At 53.1% G+C, this 16,193-nt stretch overlaps 1 protein-coding gene across 2 annotated transcripts; it reads right to left on the bottom strand.

The window, feature by feature from the left end:
* Positions 1 to 387: 387 nt before the first annotated feature.
* Positions 388 to 13,087, bottom strand: LOC132527767 (serpin B6-like). 2 transcript variants are annotated; one of them, XM_060163799.1, is made up of 7 exons: positions 12,932 to 13,087; positions 6,845 to 7,019; positions 4,773 to 4,922; positions 3,925 to 4,042; positions 2,630 to 2,772; positions 1,132 to 1,287; positions 388 to 916 (listed from the first exon to the last, which is right to left on the bottom strand). In XM_060163799.1, the coding sequence occupies exons 2-7, from the start codon at positions 7,007 to 7,009 to the stop codon at positions 512 to 514; spliced, it is 1,137 nt and encodes a 378-aa protein (XP_060019782.1). In that variant the 5' UTR covers positions 7,010 to 7,019; positions 12,932 to 13,087; the 3' UTR covers positions 388 to 511. The 2 variants fall into 2 exon arrangements, with proteins under 2 accessions (XP_060019782.1, XP_060019781.1); XM_060163798.1 differs by lacking the exon at positions 12,932 to 13,087 and adding an exon at positions 12,661 to 12,819.
* Positions 13,088 to 16,193: the final 3,106 nt, after the last annotated feature.

The following is a 16,193-nucleotide window of genomic DNA, read 5'->3' as shown; positions in this document are numbered from 1 at the left end:
AAGAGGTCTGTGACCGCAGACGCCTCGAAGTGCAGACACAGCGGGAAATGGGACTGACTTCTCACGGGTCTGGGTCACTGGCTCTCCCCGCCTCTATGCTGGTTTCTGGAGGGCTCACAACAGCGGGGTTCTTGGAACAGAGCCCCGCTGAGGGTCTCTGCAGCCTGCTCCCCGTGGCTGCCGCAGCCTCTGCTTCCCTCTGTTCTCTCGCAAACAGGGGCCCCTGAGCAGAGGAGGGAAGAAGCACCTGCTCTCCCCGAGGGCCTGGACGTGGAGGGCGAGGGGCGCCCCTCAGAGCAGGGGCACTTGCCGGGCGTGACCGCCCTCCCCCGAACGGCAACGCAGGTCCTAGGGGGCACGGGACATGCGAACACACAGACACAGGCGTTCTCGATCAGCCCCTTTATTTCTGGACTGTCGCCAAGGCCACTTTGGGTCGCAGGTGCGTCACGGAGTACCCGGGAAAGCGGGCCGGCAGGACCCAGCGGGGCTGCCCGCGGCCGCCGCCTCCTCACGGGCAGCTGAGCCGGCCGCAGAACAGAAGCCCGCGGGTCTTGCTGTGCTGGATAAAGAAGAGGAAAGGGTGGTCGGCACAGAACCTGGGGGTGATCCTGGCGCAGCGCAGCATCAGGACTGCGGCGGTGGCGGCGGCCGCCTCCGTGCCCTGCTCGTCGACCTCCACAAAGGCCTTGTGCACGACCCGGGACAGGCACAGGTTGCTCTGGGCCGACATCGCGGAGAAGTCGGCCCTGGCGCCCTCGAAGGCGTCGGTGACGCCCAGGGCTCGGAGCACGCCCTCCAGGTCGTAGCTCTCCCGCAGCTTAAACCTGGGCAGGGACACCTCCACCTCCTCCTCATCCAGCAGGTCCGGCCTCGTCCACTCGACGAATTTCTCATAAGTGAGTTCCTTTTCCACCTAGAAGAGGTGAGTAGAAGGGCTTCGGGTCCAGAGCAACGCTGCCCAGTGGGACCGTCTGCCGTGGCCCACACGCACCGCACCGTGGGTTCGAGGGGGCGGCCAGGGGAGCTGTGCCGGCTGCAGAAAGGGTTCCTGCTGGGAGGCGGGGAGCCTGCCGGGCGGGGATTCAGACGGGACCCCCTTCCCCCACGGCGCGGTTCCCGCTTAGTTACCGTTTTCAAATCGGTGTTTTCATCGGGAAGCATGACGATCATGTTGAGCTCGCTGCCGACGTAGGGAAGCACGAGAATCTTCGTGGATATCTCTTCGATGTAGGTCATCTTAAAGGTGGATTTCTTAAACATCATTTGCACAGGCTTCTCCACATTCTGTAAAGGAATGGATAAACAAGAAGTTGGAACAAGACACTGGACGAGTCAGCAGAGCCGGCCCCTCTGGGCCCCAGGAACACTTTGTTGGCTTCCAGACACCACACCGGTCCCCTCCCTCTTGCCAGCTCACCTTCACTGCTTCCGCCTCCAAACCCTGGGGCACCCAGGGCTCAGGCCTCGTGCTGCTTTTCTGCGGTGATCTCAGTCCCGTGACTTTAAACAGAATTCCCACATTTATATTCCTGGCCGGGACCTCCCCCCGATACTCCAGAGGCATAAATTTTACTGCCTACTCAACACGTGCATCTGGACATAACAGAAACCTCCAGTGTCACCTCTCACGCTGGCTCCTCGTGTTCCCCTCCACGGCTGCTCCATCTATAATTTTCCCCATCTTGGCTGATGGCAACACCATTCATCCCGGGGTCAAAAACCCTGGAGTGTCCTTGGCCCCCGTCCTTCACACTCACATCTGACTCATTACAAACCGCGCTGGCTCCACTTTTTTTTTTTTTTTTTTTTGCGGTACGCGGGCCTCTCACCGCTGCGGCCCCTCCCGCCGCGGAGCACAGGCTCCGGATGTGCAGGCTCAGCGGCCATGGCTCACGGGCCCAGCCGCTCCGCGGCATGTGGGATCCTCCCGGACCGGGGCACGAACCCGTGTCCCCTGCATCGGCAGGCGGACTCTCAACCACTGCGCCACCAGGGAAGCCCTGGCTCCACCTTTAAGACACAAAGCTTGTGCTTCCCACCCCCGCTGCTGTCAGCCCAGCCCTGGTCATCGTGACAACTCCCAAGTGACCTCTCTGGTCCTGCATTTGCACAGGGGCTAGAGGGGTCCCGGGAGATCGGTGCCACAGCTCTCTGTGAGAGCTCAGAGGAGGGGTACAGAAACCGGGCTGGGGGCACTGCTAGGGAGGCTTCCAGACGCCGCTGGAGAGGAAAGGGGGATATACAGGTACTGACAGAATGAAGACAGAGACATGGGTAGGATCCGGGGCCACAAAGAGCTTCACATGCCATAGTCTGGAGTTTGAACTTGACCTCAAAAGTTCTGGGAAGCCAGGAAGAACCCTCAGCCTGAGAGCTACACCGTGGGATGTGCGATACAGACAGAATGCCCAGCGGCAGCATGGACCACGTTCGATGACACAGTGGGGGGGCGGGCAGGGCGAGAAGAAGGCCCCAGGTTTGCTGGGAGACCGGATGCTGGGCTGCCTAAGGCCACACGAAGCACCAGTTACTTGAGGTCAGCCTTCTCGCACGTTCTATAAACCAATGTGAACACAGGGACTGTTTCCAAGAACCTCCTCTGTTATTGCGAAATACCCATATTCACCTTGCTGACTTTGAATGGCCTTTCCTTGGTGTGCTGTTTGTTAAACTGATTCTCCCAGTTTCCTTTGAAGTAGATGGCGTTCACGAGAACCAGAGAAGTCATGGAGTCCACTGAACCTGGAGACAGCAGGTCTATAATGTTTCCTGAAAAGAAGAATTAAAGAACCAGTTAGCTAAAGGGCTTCCTGACGGAGGCATCGGGACGACATTCACTGGGCCGTCTTCTTGAGGGGTCAAGTGCACAGACCAAGGGGCTCGCCGTCCTCCAAACAACCATGTACAGGGAGACCGGCCCCTAAAACAAAGGCAGCGACAAAAACTTTTAAAGCTCTGGTCAGAAAAACACCACCGGTTGAATAAAACATAAAAATGAACAAAGTAACATGTGCAGGATAATTCCCAGCGGGAGAGAAAGGAATGTTGGATGCCTACGCTTCAGGGGATTGTCCTGAAGGTGAGAGGCTGTAGCTTGTGTGGAGAACATTTAAATTAAGAGCCGCAGGTGGCTGAGGACTTAACCAAGTGTCCTGCAATGACGCTCAGTCACCCGCAGAGCATAAGCGGTGATGGACAGGCAGGCAGCTTGAGACCTGCAACCAAATTTTTCTTTACACTATTTGTGAAGATAAAGATTATATTAACATGAACAACGACAACAACAAAATTAAAGTGAAGATTGTTCTGGGGCTTCCCTGGTGGCACAGTGGTTGAGAGTCCGCGTGCCATGCAGGGGACACAGGGTCGTGCCCCCGTCCGGGAGGATCCCACCTGCCGTGGAGCGGCTGGGCCCGTGAGCCATGGCCGCTGAGCCTGCGCATCCGGAGCCTGTGCTCCGCGGCGGGAGGGGCCATAACAGTGAGAGGCCCGCGTACCGCAAAAAAAAAAAAAAAAAAAGATTGTTCTGGAAGAGGTGCACCAAACATTGATGAGGAGAGGGAAAAAGCTAGAGAAAATAATTATACACTGATTGTATTTCAAAAGTACATTTTTAAAGTTTACAGTTATTCAGAGAAAAAAAAATCATTCCTGTTTACATTTGATGTTCTTGTGAAGGAACTGACAATAAGATTAATTAAAATACTATGAAAACATCTCCTGTACAGCACAGGGAACTCGACTGAATACTCTGTAATGACCTATATGGGAAAAGAATCTAAAAAAGAGTGGATCTATGTATAGGTATAACTGATTCGCTTTGCTGTACACCTGAAACTACCACCACGCTGTAAATCAACTATACTCCAATAAAATGAATTAGAAAATAGCAGGAAAGCAGAAATAACAACGTATCTTCACCTTCTGTCCTTTGGGCCACCCAGGTGTTTATGTGTTTCCTGGATTCCTCCGCAGCGCTGATAAAGTCCAGCTCTTCCATCTCCGCTTGGTAGAACTTGCGGCAGGCATCTTTGAAAGACTAGGAGACACAGAGCAACATAATCGCGTGGCTACAAAAACAATCAACGCCAAGAGCCTACTTCCTCACCACAGCAGATCAGAACGTTGATAATTTTATGGTTTACGTATGGAATGTACAAATGAACGCGAGGAATTAACCTTAAATCCTTTCTCAGTCTTCAGCTCCATTTAATAATAAATACAAACTAAGAAAAGTCATGGTCTGGATGCCAAATAAATGCCATGGACGCCGCACCAGCGAGGTCAGGACACTGGCACTGAGACGCAGCAACTGCAGGGCCACGGCCGTGCCCAGTGGGCTCCTACCATGGTGAGGGCCACGGCTCCCTTGGTGTTTCGGAACCGCCGGCCGTGAACCAGGGCCCGTTGTCCCACAGTAACATGGGAAACCTGCACCCCACGCCACCGCTTCCTCAGCGCTCGTGGTGAGGTCCTAAATCCACACCGTTCAGAAGGGCGCCACCTGCGGCCACGGGCACCTGGACTGCGGCTGGTGCCACCGGAGGACTGAATACTTCACTTCACCTGCATTGAATTAACGCCACTGGGACATAAGTAGCTGCGTGTCCAGTGGTTGCCATCGCGGACGGCAGTGCGCGGGGTCCTGCGTCACCCCACCCGTGTGCGTCTCAGCCCACAGGCCCTCTGCTGCACCACAAGGTCCCCCCAGCCACCTCCCCGCCGCCTTGGTCTCTACCTTCTTAGTAAAAGCAGCGAGTATGACTTACTGGGAGGAAATCATAAGTCTTCTCTCCAAAGAGCCTGTTGGCGGTTCTGAGCAAGTACTGTGTGCCGGTCCTGTTAACTTCGGTGAGGAGGTTCTGGAAATCCTGGTGGACGTCTCCACCTCTGCCACTGCTTCTGCTTAGAGAAAGTGCCTGAAATCAAAAACAGATAAAAATACACAACTTCCGTGTGCCCTGACTACAGGAAATGGATACAACACTAAAGTCAGCCTAAGGGCCACACTGATCCTCACTGCAGCTTAAAACGAGATTCACCCAGTTAAAGACACAATGCTTCCTGGAAGCCACCCGGCCTCCCTCCCGCAGGGAGTCCGAGCAGTGACGGCAGGAGCAGAAATGCCCCTTTGCAAGCTCAGTTCTGCGCGCCCACTCCTGTGGTCTGTCTGCAGACAAGGCTGCCCGCCAGGCCTCCCGTCTCCGCACACACACGCCGCGTCCTCGGGTCTGGGCTGGCCCTGGGACGTGCTCTGACCAGCAGAACACAGCAGAGGTGACTCTTCCAGGCCTGGGCCGAAAACGGCCCGGCAGCTCCATATTCGCTGTCTCGTCCCCCAGCCCTCACGGTCTAGGAAAGTCCCCGCTACCCGTTGGGGGCGTCGCGGACAGCCCTGGGGAGCTGACACTGCTCGGGGAGAGCTCCTTGTGGGAGGACGGAGGCCCCAGCCAACAGCCAGCACCAGGGCCCTTCCTAGATCACGAGTGAGCCCAGCGGGCACCATGGGGCCAGGCCAGAGGCTGAAAAGCTACCATCGTCATTCCCAGCCACTCAGCTGCGGGGCTGTTTCTTTTGCAGCCATAGAAGGTCCAGGCAGCCGTCCAGGCATGGTTCTCCTGTAACACAAAGCTAGAACGTGGGCGCTGGCTTTGGACCCAGCAGCTGGCTGAGGCTGGGAGGACAGTGCAGACACCACTGCCACCTGCAGCCGCGGGAAGGCTGGCCCTCTCCCCGGGGAATCGTAAGGAGATGCCCGGGAAGAATGCGGCATCGGTAGCCGCCTGGGAAAGCGTGAGGGAAGAGAAAGACGAGCTGAAGAGGGAGCTATTTCATTGTCAAGCAGAATTGCAAGGAAATATTTGCAACCCAGGACTTGCTGGGTGGAAAGAGAGACTGCTTCTCCCTCCCAGCCTCTCCAGCCAGCGAACGATTCTGAAAGTAAGTGATGGCCTCAGGGCAAAGGTCAAACGCAAAGCACAGGCCTCAGGGGCAGGATCAGGACACTTGTTAAACCTTGGAGATTGAGGCAGGGCCCCAAGAGCCTCTCAGCCAGACAACGGGCTTCAGGACATCGTCCCCCAGCCCAACGGAGCCCTGCCTCACGAGCCTGTGCCCGCGCCCCTGCTCAGGGAAGCAGAATTGAAGCTGCTATTAGAGACCCACACGGTTCAGAAGCAGCCTGGATCCCAGACACCCAGCCTCCAGAGCTGCGAGGAAGGAAGCTGCTCCTGCTTAGGCCACTCAGCCTGGGCCTGGTCAGCCTGAGCAGGCTGGCGCCCCCCCACGCGCAGGGTGGTCCCTCCCTGCCTCTCCCGGGTGTGCCAGGAGTGGGGCGGCCTTTAGTTCACAGAGCTCGGCACCCAGGAGCCTCAACAGCCCTGTTCCTCCTGGACTTGGAGCCCAAGCCCGGCCCCAAGAAGGGATGAGACCCTGGGCCTTGGGCGGGCTGTGAATGCTGGGCGGGGCCAGAGGACACACTATGGCTGCCATCGGTGGCCCCAGGAGCTGGACCTTCATGCCCCGCGCAGCCTGCCTCGGGCTGGTCTGGGCTTCACTGCAGGACTGGCCTCGCCAGCCGGGCCTTGGCCAGCGCATCAGAGCAGAGGCTGGATGAGCACTTGCTCATTCAGGCGTGTCCTCCTGGAAGTCAGGTACTGAGCTGTCAGGAAGGCCCGGCCACCTGCCAAAGAGACATGGTGTGGGAGGCCCAGGGGACGGGGCAGCACAGAGGGGGTTATGTGTCAAGAGCAAGGCCTTTGGGATGTGAAACACGGAGGACCAACTCAACTGAGAAAGTAACAGCATTTGCCATCGCCCGGAACTGGTTTCAGGTACGTACCTGGGACATCTGGGCCGCGGTGTCTCCCTGTGCCCCCATGAGGACCATGGCCAGGGCAGAGGAGATGCTTATGGGTGAGATAAACACATTCTGCGAGCTGTCTTCACCCAGATGTTTCAGAAGGGTCAAGGCAAAGGTGCCGTTCGCTTCCAACAGAGCATCCATGGCGGCGAGTCTGAAACGATGGATTTGAAATCAGCGTCGCGTAAATCTAGGCTACGCGTCGGCCGTGTCTCACCTGCTGTTAAAAGTTACCGCTGACACTGGTTCAGCGAGCAAATAGGTACAGGCACAAAACTCGATTTCTCTTGCGGGGGCCCTCAGCATTATTTTGTGGGTTTCTAACACTTAGTGAACAGTGTTAGATAGCACAGCGCGGATAGCACAGCGAGGGAGCGGGAGGGCCCCCATCCTGGGTACCTGCTGGGGGCGGAATCGGGGAAGGAGCTATTCGCCTTTGCTTTCATTTCTGTATTGTCTGGTGTGTTTAAGGGCCTATATGTATTATTTCATAATTTAAAAGTCATTCAAAATGATAAATCCAACGACACAGTTACACAAGAAAAGATGGTTGAATGTTTCTGTAATGCGGGAGCAAGGCCCCCATTTAGGGTAACCTGAAGCCTTAAGGTAAAAGACAGATCAAATCACATACAAAGAGGCACGAAAGCCTTAAAAACAAACACCTCTGACGTCCAGTGCTCCTTCTATGAGGCCTCAGCTTGTGCCAAAGCCCAAACCAAAGGCCCTGTCCCCAGGCCCTTGCTGCCCCCCAGGCCCAGGCCCTCCTTGCCCGGCTCTGGACGAGGGCACTTGGGGACTCACGCAAGAAGCACAGCCTCCAGCATCCCTGATGCAGTCAGATGTCACGACTCAGGCCCCCCCCCCAACACACACACACCGCACAGGTCATCCTCTGGCCTGGGGACAGGGCCACCAAGACGGCCAGTCTACCAGGAGACGCTGCAGCCCCAGGGCCCTCCATGAACTGAGGAAGGACAGGGCTGTAGGGCCCTGTGTGTGTTAGGTCTGCTGCAAGGTCACCTGGCCAAGGAGATGTCCCACGAGCCCCCTCCCCACCCATCCAAGACTCTATTTCGCCATCTGCACGCACTTCTCCCTCAGATGTTGAAGGAGTGTTGATTCAAACGGAAATGCCAACCTGAGAGACGCCATTAACAAAGCACCCTGTCTCTGGTAACGTCCGGCAAATTTGTTTCAGGCTCTGACTTTTCTGTCACTGATCTCGAAAAGCACACCTGCCCTCATCGCCGCCACCCCCCGCCCAGGAAAGCACTGGCCTGGCCAGCCCACGGCATCTACTGGGGCCGCGGAGAAATCAGTGTACTTCTGTGTATTGTGTGAAGGGAACTGGAGGTGAAAGATCAATAGTTCTAAAACAGAAAGCGGCTTTGGTCTTAAACACTGAACTGGGAAAAACAAGGCAGGAGACTCAGAGGAAGAGGCACGGAGGCCAGGTTCACAGCCCCAGCTCTGGCATCCTGGGTCAGTTACCTGATTTCTGCTCCCTCCATGAGGAAGGGGACATACCAGATAACCTGTGTTCTGACGGGGTTGGGGCTGGCCACCCCAAAATACTGAAACAGGACTGAAGCTCTCTTGTGCCTTTTTCAGCTCACCTTGTCTGCCTCATCCGAGCTTATTAATAGACTCATGATCTTTTACAAACAAGGTATTTCAATGAGTCGACGTCTGTTTTCTTCTTGGTGCTCAAATCGTTACAAGTGGGGGCTAGTGGGCTTCTCTTTAATCTACTTTATTCTGAGATGTTGATCTCCAACACCCTCCCTTTACAGCAACAACAAGGTCTTACATCCATTTTGAGTTTTTTCCCCAGTCCAAAGACACCAAGTGTCAGGCCCTCTCTTGGCTTCATGGAAAAGTTGTAAAGCACAAAACCGAACCCTTGACTCCTCAAGGAGCGCGTGAGTCTTGGTGCTGCTGCGGCGAAGCTGGGCAGATGCTTCCTCCCAAGCCCCTCACACACTGCGCTGTGAAGGGGAGACAGCACGTCAACTTTTCCTCCACCGCCCCGCCCCCGACCTTCCTCAAACACAGCTGAACTCAGAGACGCCCACCCGGGCTGCAGTGGTCCCAGCCTCCTATTCGGTTGTACCGATGTGTGGATCCCACTGTCTGCCAGCCACGCCGTCCCCACGGTTCCACTGCGGACTCACTGCTCTTCAGCCTGAGCACTGCTGAGCCCCCAGACACTCCTTTGGGCCCAATGTCTTCCTGCTTCATGGTTTACTCCCTTCTTTGATGAAGCGAATCGTCCAATAGCTTTCTAAGACAGAATACACACACTTTGACTTCTCGCATGTCTGAAAATGTCTTTATCCTCCCATCCCATATGATTGACGGCTTGGCAGCCAACATCGATGGGCCCCGTTCACTCATTTTGCCGTGCACTTGGTGGGCCCCTTCAGTCTAGCAAATCAAGAAAATTTCCCTTCCTCTCTGGGAACTGAACTTTTTTTTTCCCCCATTTTTTGGCCACACCGTGAGGTATGTGGGATCTTAGCTCCCCAACCAGGGATCGAACCTGGGCCCCCTGCATTGGAAGCGCAGAGTCTTAACCGCTGGACTGCCAGGGAAGTCCCTCTCTGGGAACTTTTAAGGCACTTGTCAGTTCCCTGCAGACCGACTGTTCTCTTTTTCTGGGCCTCATACCTGCACGAGTGGCAGGCACAGGTGATATCTGTCGGGCACTGGGATCGCACGGCTGCTCTCTGCTCTCTGCGTGCAGTAGAGAGCTCTGCTCTCATCTACCCCCCTCTCTTGCATTTTCCATCACAATGACGTTTTGTTCCATTTTCTGGAAGATACTCATGATTTTCTCTTGCAATCTTTCTACTGATTTTTTCCAGTCTCAGCCATCGTATCTTTAATTCCTAAAGACTCCTTGTTCTCTGCTGTTCCTTCTTTACTGCCTCCCCCCCGCCAGTTCCCTGGAGAACGTCAATCACAGTCTGTGGTGTTGTCTTCTGCTCCCTGTATCGTCTCTCTTCTCCTGGGGTCTTCTGCTATTGTGCTGGTGTTTATATTATTTGGGTCTCTTTCATACACAGGCTTTCCACAAATGCTTGACAATCCTGGGATGTCAGTCATATTTAAGAGGGAAACACAAAACGAGGTTGGAAACTGCTCACATGACAGGATGTGTGCGATAAAGGGGTCAGTAGCTTTTTTTTACTGAGCAACCAGCAAATGGAGGAGCCCCCTGGTCTGGCTGCAGGCAGGGTAGGGGCTGGGGGGTTTCTACGGGACCCATAATCCCCTCCTCTCAGTCCAATGCCTGGGGGTCCCTGAGTTTGCGCATCAGATCCTGAAGGGGTGAGACCTGATCTCCTACTGGGCTCTGGGTAAGGCAGGGAGGGTGGCTGTCCGCCGCAGAGTAGATGGCCTGTGGGGGTCACATCAGTCTGTGGACACGCTTTCTACCCAGGCCCCATTTGCAGCCCTGCACTCCACCCCTGCCTTTGCTGGCGCTCGGGCCCCAACGTTGAGCCTGTCCGCCCCTTCTGGTCTGTTTCCCCTCCTCGGCACTCAGCCCCTCCCCTGGTCACTTCCCTCCTCCGAAACCTCTGACCTGTCTTGTCCACTCTCTGTCTCCTCTCTCCCTTCTCTGTCCTTGTGTTTTTCATGCTTCACAAGGTTCTTTCATTGTCGTTTTAGCAGGGTTTTATGAAAGGAAGATGCTAACCACATGGTCACAAACCCACAAACTATTTTTGTGAGCAAGAGAAAAACATGAAAAGCCATTTCTTCGCCCACTACCCGGTTCCTCTGTTAATTGTGAAATAAATGTCCAAACTCCGAGTCCCATTTATCAAGATCCTTCTTGTCTGTTTGATAATAACCTGCCACATAATCATAAACTGATTCTCATTATCACTTTGCGATAATATAGAAATCCTTAACAATTAATCATAAAAAGATTAAAGAGGTCTTAATCCTAAAAAAGAAAGAAAAATAGGACCAAATTCAAACAGTTTACCACGAAGACACTCCAGATATCAAAGAAAATTATAGACAATCTAGTGGGGTTTTTATATTGAGGGATAGCTCTTCTCCATTCAATGCACATACCAGTAACAACGATACACATTTCACAGGATCACACAGCAAACACAACACCTATCAACAGCTTTCCAAGCCCCTACATTTTAGCTTCCGTAGATAAGACAGCCAAGAGTGTCCTTCGTATACACACATGCACACACACACTTGCTAAATTCATCATCTATTTCAAAATTATTTACAGCTTCAATAACAATATGCCTTTTAAAATATATTTAATCATGAACATAAAAACCAGCATTAAGGTTTCATTAATGAACTATGCCGTGTGTGTGTGTGTGTGTGTGTGTGTGTGTGTGTGTGTGTAAAACAAGTCTAACCAATCTAGCTTTGGCACCATTTTTTCCCTGTGGCACCATCAGTAACCTTCGGCAGTTAATGTACATAATTGGTTTAATTCAACTGATCAAGTCTTAATAATTTTTTAAGGTGTCACTATTTAATTGTGCTTCTTGTCTTCTTGGATTAGGATGCCTTAATTTCCGAGAGGATTTACTATTAAAGATTGGTTTAATGGAGACCTGGGCTCCTGCTTTGTCCCCACCTGGTCTCCGGGGCAGAGAGAGAGAGAGAGAGAGAGAGAGAGAGAGAGAGAGAGAGAGAGAGAGAGTGTGTGTGTGTGTGTGTGTGTGTGTGTGTGTGTGTGTGTGTGTGTGTGTGTGTTGCCTAATACATAAACGGGATGATTCCTTCTACTTTACAGGTTTACTGTGAGGCACAAGTGGGTATATTCAATAAATGGTGGTAGAACTACGCGTTCCTTTCTTTCTGCTGATGTCCAGGCCTGATCTCAGGTCCAGCAAGCTTGGCAGTGTAAGGTGTGTGGCCTTCCCTGGGGTCTAACGACAAACACTGGGTGCGATGGAGGCCACTCTTTGTATAAACAGAAAAGAATGGTGATTCCATTCACTCTAATTTCACTCTATGGTTGCTGGCTGGAGTTACCCACAATAAGCTCAACTGTAACAAAATGCCGTGGATTGGAACTGGCCTCATATATTGCTTTTAAATACTCAGCTTACATGACCAAGTATGACTAAAACTGTGGTCCTTCTCTGGGGTGGCCTAAAGCCGGGGATGCAGGCACTCACGAGCGGGGGGGAAGAGCCGGACACACCGAGAACCCTGAGAACCACAGCCCTTCCTGCTGCTGCCGGGGCACATCTCTGAGCCTCGGCCACGCAGCCACAGGACCTCAGTCCAGAGGCTACTTTTCACACTCCCCCTCCCCACTCGGCCATAAGGTACACCAGCTGGGCCGGGAGGGGCCGTGCCAACACTGACCCAGCTTCCCCCAGCACCCGCGTATTCCTGGCGGCATGTGAGGACTAATTTTCCATACTCTCTCCCTCAAAACTGAGCTTTATGGGGGGGGAAGGGGAAGAAAGCAACTGAAGAGCCGACCTCACCCAGCACGCGCAACCCCAGGTATGACTAAAGCCTCTCCCCGGTGGTCCTCTTAGCCCTGAAGATGCCGAACCTTGCAACACCGTGCCTGCCGCGAGTTTAACAAACAACACACGTGCCAGGATCCGGAATGGTCCTCACTGAGGCCCCCGAAAGCGCCTGAGCGCCGGCCACCCGGTGGGCGGGAGACCGCTGGGCAGCCGGGCCGCCTGGGCAGCCACCCGGGCTTCTCTCGGGCCCCAGCCCCACCCACGCCCGGGCTCCCAACGCCCGGTGCCCTGCGGCGCCCGCCCGCGGGGGGTCACCTGTGCGCGCGGGGCCAGGAGTGGCCCCCGGGGAGGCTCGGCGCCGCCCCCATGCGAGCGTGCCCGTGACCGAGGGTCCTCTGCGTCCCGGGCGGCGGCGGCCGCCACACTCACCACGCCGTCACTTCCGCCGGATCCGAAAGGGAACCCCAGCTGGACCCGCGCCCCCGTCCACCCCTCCGGTCCTCAGCGGTCACGACCCGGCCGCCCGCCCGCCTCCCCGCCTCGCGCGCAGGCCCAACGCCAGGGCCCGAGCTCCCCGGACACTCACCGGGCGCGCGGCCGGAGCGGGCGGGGCGGCAGCGGAGGTGACAACGGCCCCGGGGGCCCCAAATACCGCGGCCAGGAGGCGCGGCCGCGCGGGAGGGGCGGGGCGGGGCCGCGCGGGGCGCCAGTGGCGCCAGGTGCGTCAGGTGCGCCGCCGAGTCCTTTCCGCTCCCAGGGTGGTGACTGCGTACCCGGGGCCGCTTGGGGCGTGGATGGAACGAAGGCCCGGCTCTCCGGAGGCTTTCAGTGGGGCGACCAGGGTGTCGCTGTGTCTTAGTCCAGAAAGGTGCCCCCCCCGGCACGTGGGCTTGAGTCGCACAGCGCAGAGCAGAGCGCGCTCTTCCTGGGTGTGCAGAGGGCCCAGTTATCCGACCCGTGTGAATCGGACTCCAGGGAACCGACAGATTACACAAATGCTATGGAATCCTGGTCTGCCACCTCGGAGCAGTCTTGGAGAACGGAAAGGGCTCGGGTGACTGCAGTGGGGAAAATGCTATCCTCGTCTTCAAAATGATAAGTTCAATTTTGTAAACCTCAGGTAGTTTAGTGCCTCTTCTGCCCTTAGCCTAAGCCAGGGGCTCTCAATATCGACACTATATTTGCCTCTGAGCCGGATAAGTCTTTGTTGCAGGAGGGCTGTCCTGGCCCCTCTACCCACTAGCAAACCCTGCCATCCCTCCCCCAGAGTGACTGTTTTAATTTTATTTTTGGAGTAGTAAACATTGACGAAGGTTCGAGATATCTCGCTTCTACCCTTATCTTCTCCAGTCCTTTTCACCCCAAGTTTATTAGCTGAGCTTTATCCTTCCAGCTTATCTTCTTGCAGAAATAAGCAACATAAATATATTGTGACATGAGAAATAAAATTGAGTCACTATGTCACCGGGTTTTAAATGGAGCTGGAAGGCCATCACGGAGGTGGACTTATGCACGGCCTCGCCAGGTAGAATGACAAACCTTTGAACTGGGCGGAACCACAAAAGCTCCAAGGAGTCTGCAAGAACAACCTGCAACTTGTCACAGTAAGACCTTCCCCTCCCTCTAGTGATGGCCTTAGGGATCAGTCAGGGTCAGCCAAGACTAGCTACTGCCACCATCGGCAGCTGAAATTCTTAGTACGGCAACCTGCCTTCCGTGCCTTTAAAAGCCCCTGACTCCTTTTACTACTCCCAGTGTGACTCGGTTTGGGTTCCTACCCGAATCTGTGTGCCCCAAATTGCAATACTGTGATCTCAGATTATCACTTTTGGCTTGGTTCTTTCCTCCAAGGTTTCTTCAGATTAAAAAAAAAAAAGTATATGTATATATATTCCACTCCTTTCTTATCAAAAGGGTAGCATTCTGTCTCTCCATCTGTCCATCCGTTATCTGTCGATAGTTCTGCAACTTGCTTTTTTCACTTAACACTAATTTTGGAGCTCTTTTTAATTTGGCACATAGAGATCATCCTTATTCTTTTTCAAGGCTGCACTGTATTTCATTGTGTGCCACTGATGGCCATTTGGGTTGTTTCCAGTCTTACGTCATTGCAAATAACGCTGCCATATAAAACCTAGTGCGGGGCTTCTCAAACTGTAATGCACGTGCAGACGGTCTGAGGGTGTCGTTGAAATGCGGCTTCCACTATGTACGATAGCCAGGACATGGAAGCACCCTAAGTGTCCATCGGCAGATGAGTGGATGAAGACGATGGGGCACATTTATACAGTGGAATATTAGCCATAAAAAGAAACAAAATTGAGTTATTTGTAGATAATGATTGTAAGAGACTGTCATACAAAGCGAAGTGTGTCAGAAAGAGAAAACAAATACCGTATGCTAACACCTATATATGGAATCTAAAAAACAAATGGTTCTGAAGAACCTAGGGGCAGGACGGGAACAAAGACGCAGACCTACTAGAGAATGGACTTGAGGACACGGGGAGGGGGAAGGGTAAGCTGGGACGAAGCGAGAGAGTGGCATGGACATATATGCGCTACCAAACCTAAAATAGATAGCTAGTGGGAAGCAGCCGCATAGCACAGGGAGATCAGCTCGGTGCTCTGTGACTGCCTAGAGGGGTGGGATAGGGAGGGTGGGAGGGAGACGCAAGAGGGAGGGGATATGGGGACATATGTATATGTGTAACTGATTCACTTTGTTATAGAGCAGCAACTAACACACCAATGTGAAGCAATTATACTCCAATAAAGATGTTAAAAATATAAAAATAAATTAAAAAAAAAAGTATTTCGGATACAGGAAGGAAGGAAGGAATAAAACAGGTATTGAGGACATGGGGAGGGGGAAGGGAAAGCTGGGACGAAGTGAGAGAGTGGCATGGACGTATCTATACTACCAAACGTAAAATAGATAGCTAGTGGGAAGCAGCCGCATAGCACAGGGAGATCAGCTCGGTGCTTTGTGACCGCCTGGAGGGGTGGGATGGGGGGGGAGGGAGACGCAAGAGGGAGGAGATATGGGGACATATGTATATGTATAACTGATTCACTTTGTTATACAGCAGCAACTAACACACCACTGTGAAGCAATGACACCGCAATCAAGGTGTTAAAAGAAAATGCAGCTTCCAGTTCACTAGATCCTGAGGTGCTGCATTTCTAACACGCTCTGTGTAGCTGATGCTGCTGGGTCACAGACCACACGTTCAGTAGCAAGAACTTGGTGTGAATATTGTTTTGTATGATTCCTAGATTCTTAGGAATGGGATTGCTAGATCAGAAGTTAAATACAGATATATTTTTATTAGTTATTGTCAAATTGGAATTGTTAGGAATTGCTTCCTCTCACCAGCTATATCCGAGTGCTTCTTCACAGACTTACTAACAGTGATGCCTGGATATCTTCGGATTTTTACCAATCTGATAGGTCAGAAAAATATTGTCTCAGGTAGTTTAATTAGCATTTCCCTTACTGTGAGTGAGGTTGAACATCATATGCTTTTCATATGTTTAAAAGCCATTGCCTCTTTCTGATTTATTTTTTACCCTGTGACCTGCTCATGACTTCTGTTCGTTTTTAAAAATTGTTTGGTCTTTTTCTTCTTGGTTCTTAAGTGCTCTTTATATATTAGCATAATTAGTCTTTGTGATATGTCACACATATTTTCTCCCAGCTTCTCATCTGTCTTCTGACATTGCTTCTGGTGATTTTAGCATATATCTTTTTTATGTAGTCAAATTTAATGATTTTTCCTTTATGGCCTATAGATTTTTGCATCATAATTAAAAGTCTTTCTCCAGATTATAGAGTTCACCAGTGTT

This window comes from Lagenorhynchus albirostris, chromosome 10, assembly GCF_949774975.1.
Source record: "Lagenorhynchus albirostris chromosome 10, mLagAlb1.1, whole genome shotgun sequence".
NCBI lineage: Eukaryota > Metazoa > Chordata > Mammalia > Artiodactyla > Delphinidae > Lagenorhynchus > Lagenorhynchus albirostris.
This window is presented reverse-complemented; position numbering and strand designations above follow the sequence as displayed.

What these genes read in the sequence shown, in the direction of transcription:
- LOC132527767 (XM_060163798.1), bottom strand. Translation starts at nt 12,713, where the DNA reads ATGGGGGCGGCGCCGAGCCTCCCCGGGGGCCACTCCTGGCCCCGCGCG. An exon ending in AGACTTATGATTTCCTCCCA is followed by an intron (nt 4,043 to 4,772) that starts GTAAGTCATACT and finishes TGTGTCTCCTAG; the next exon opens with TCTTTCAAAGATGCCTGCCG. An exon ending in AAAACACCGATTTGAAAACG is followed by an intron (nt 917 to 1,131) that starts GTAACTAAGCGG and finishes CACCTCTTCTAG; the next exon opens with GTGGAAAAGGAACTCACTTA.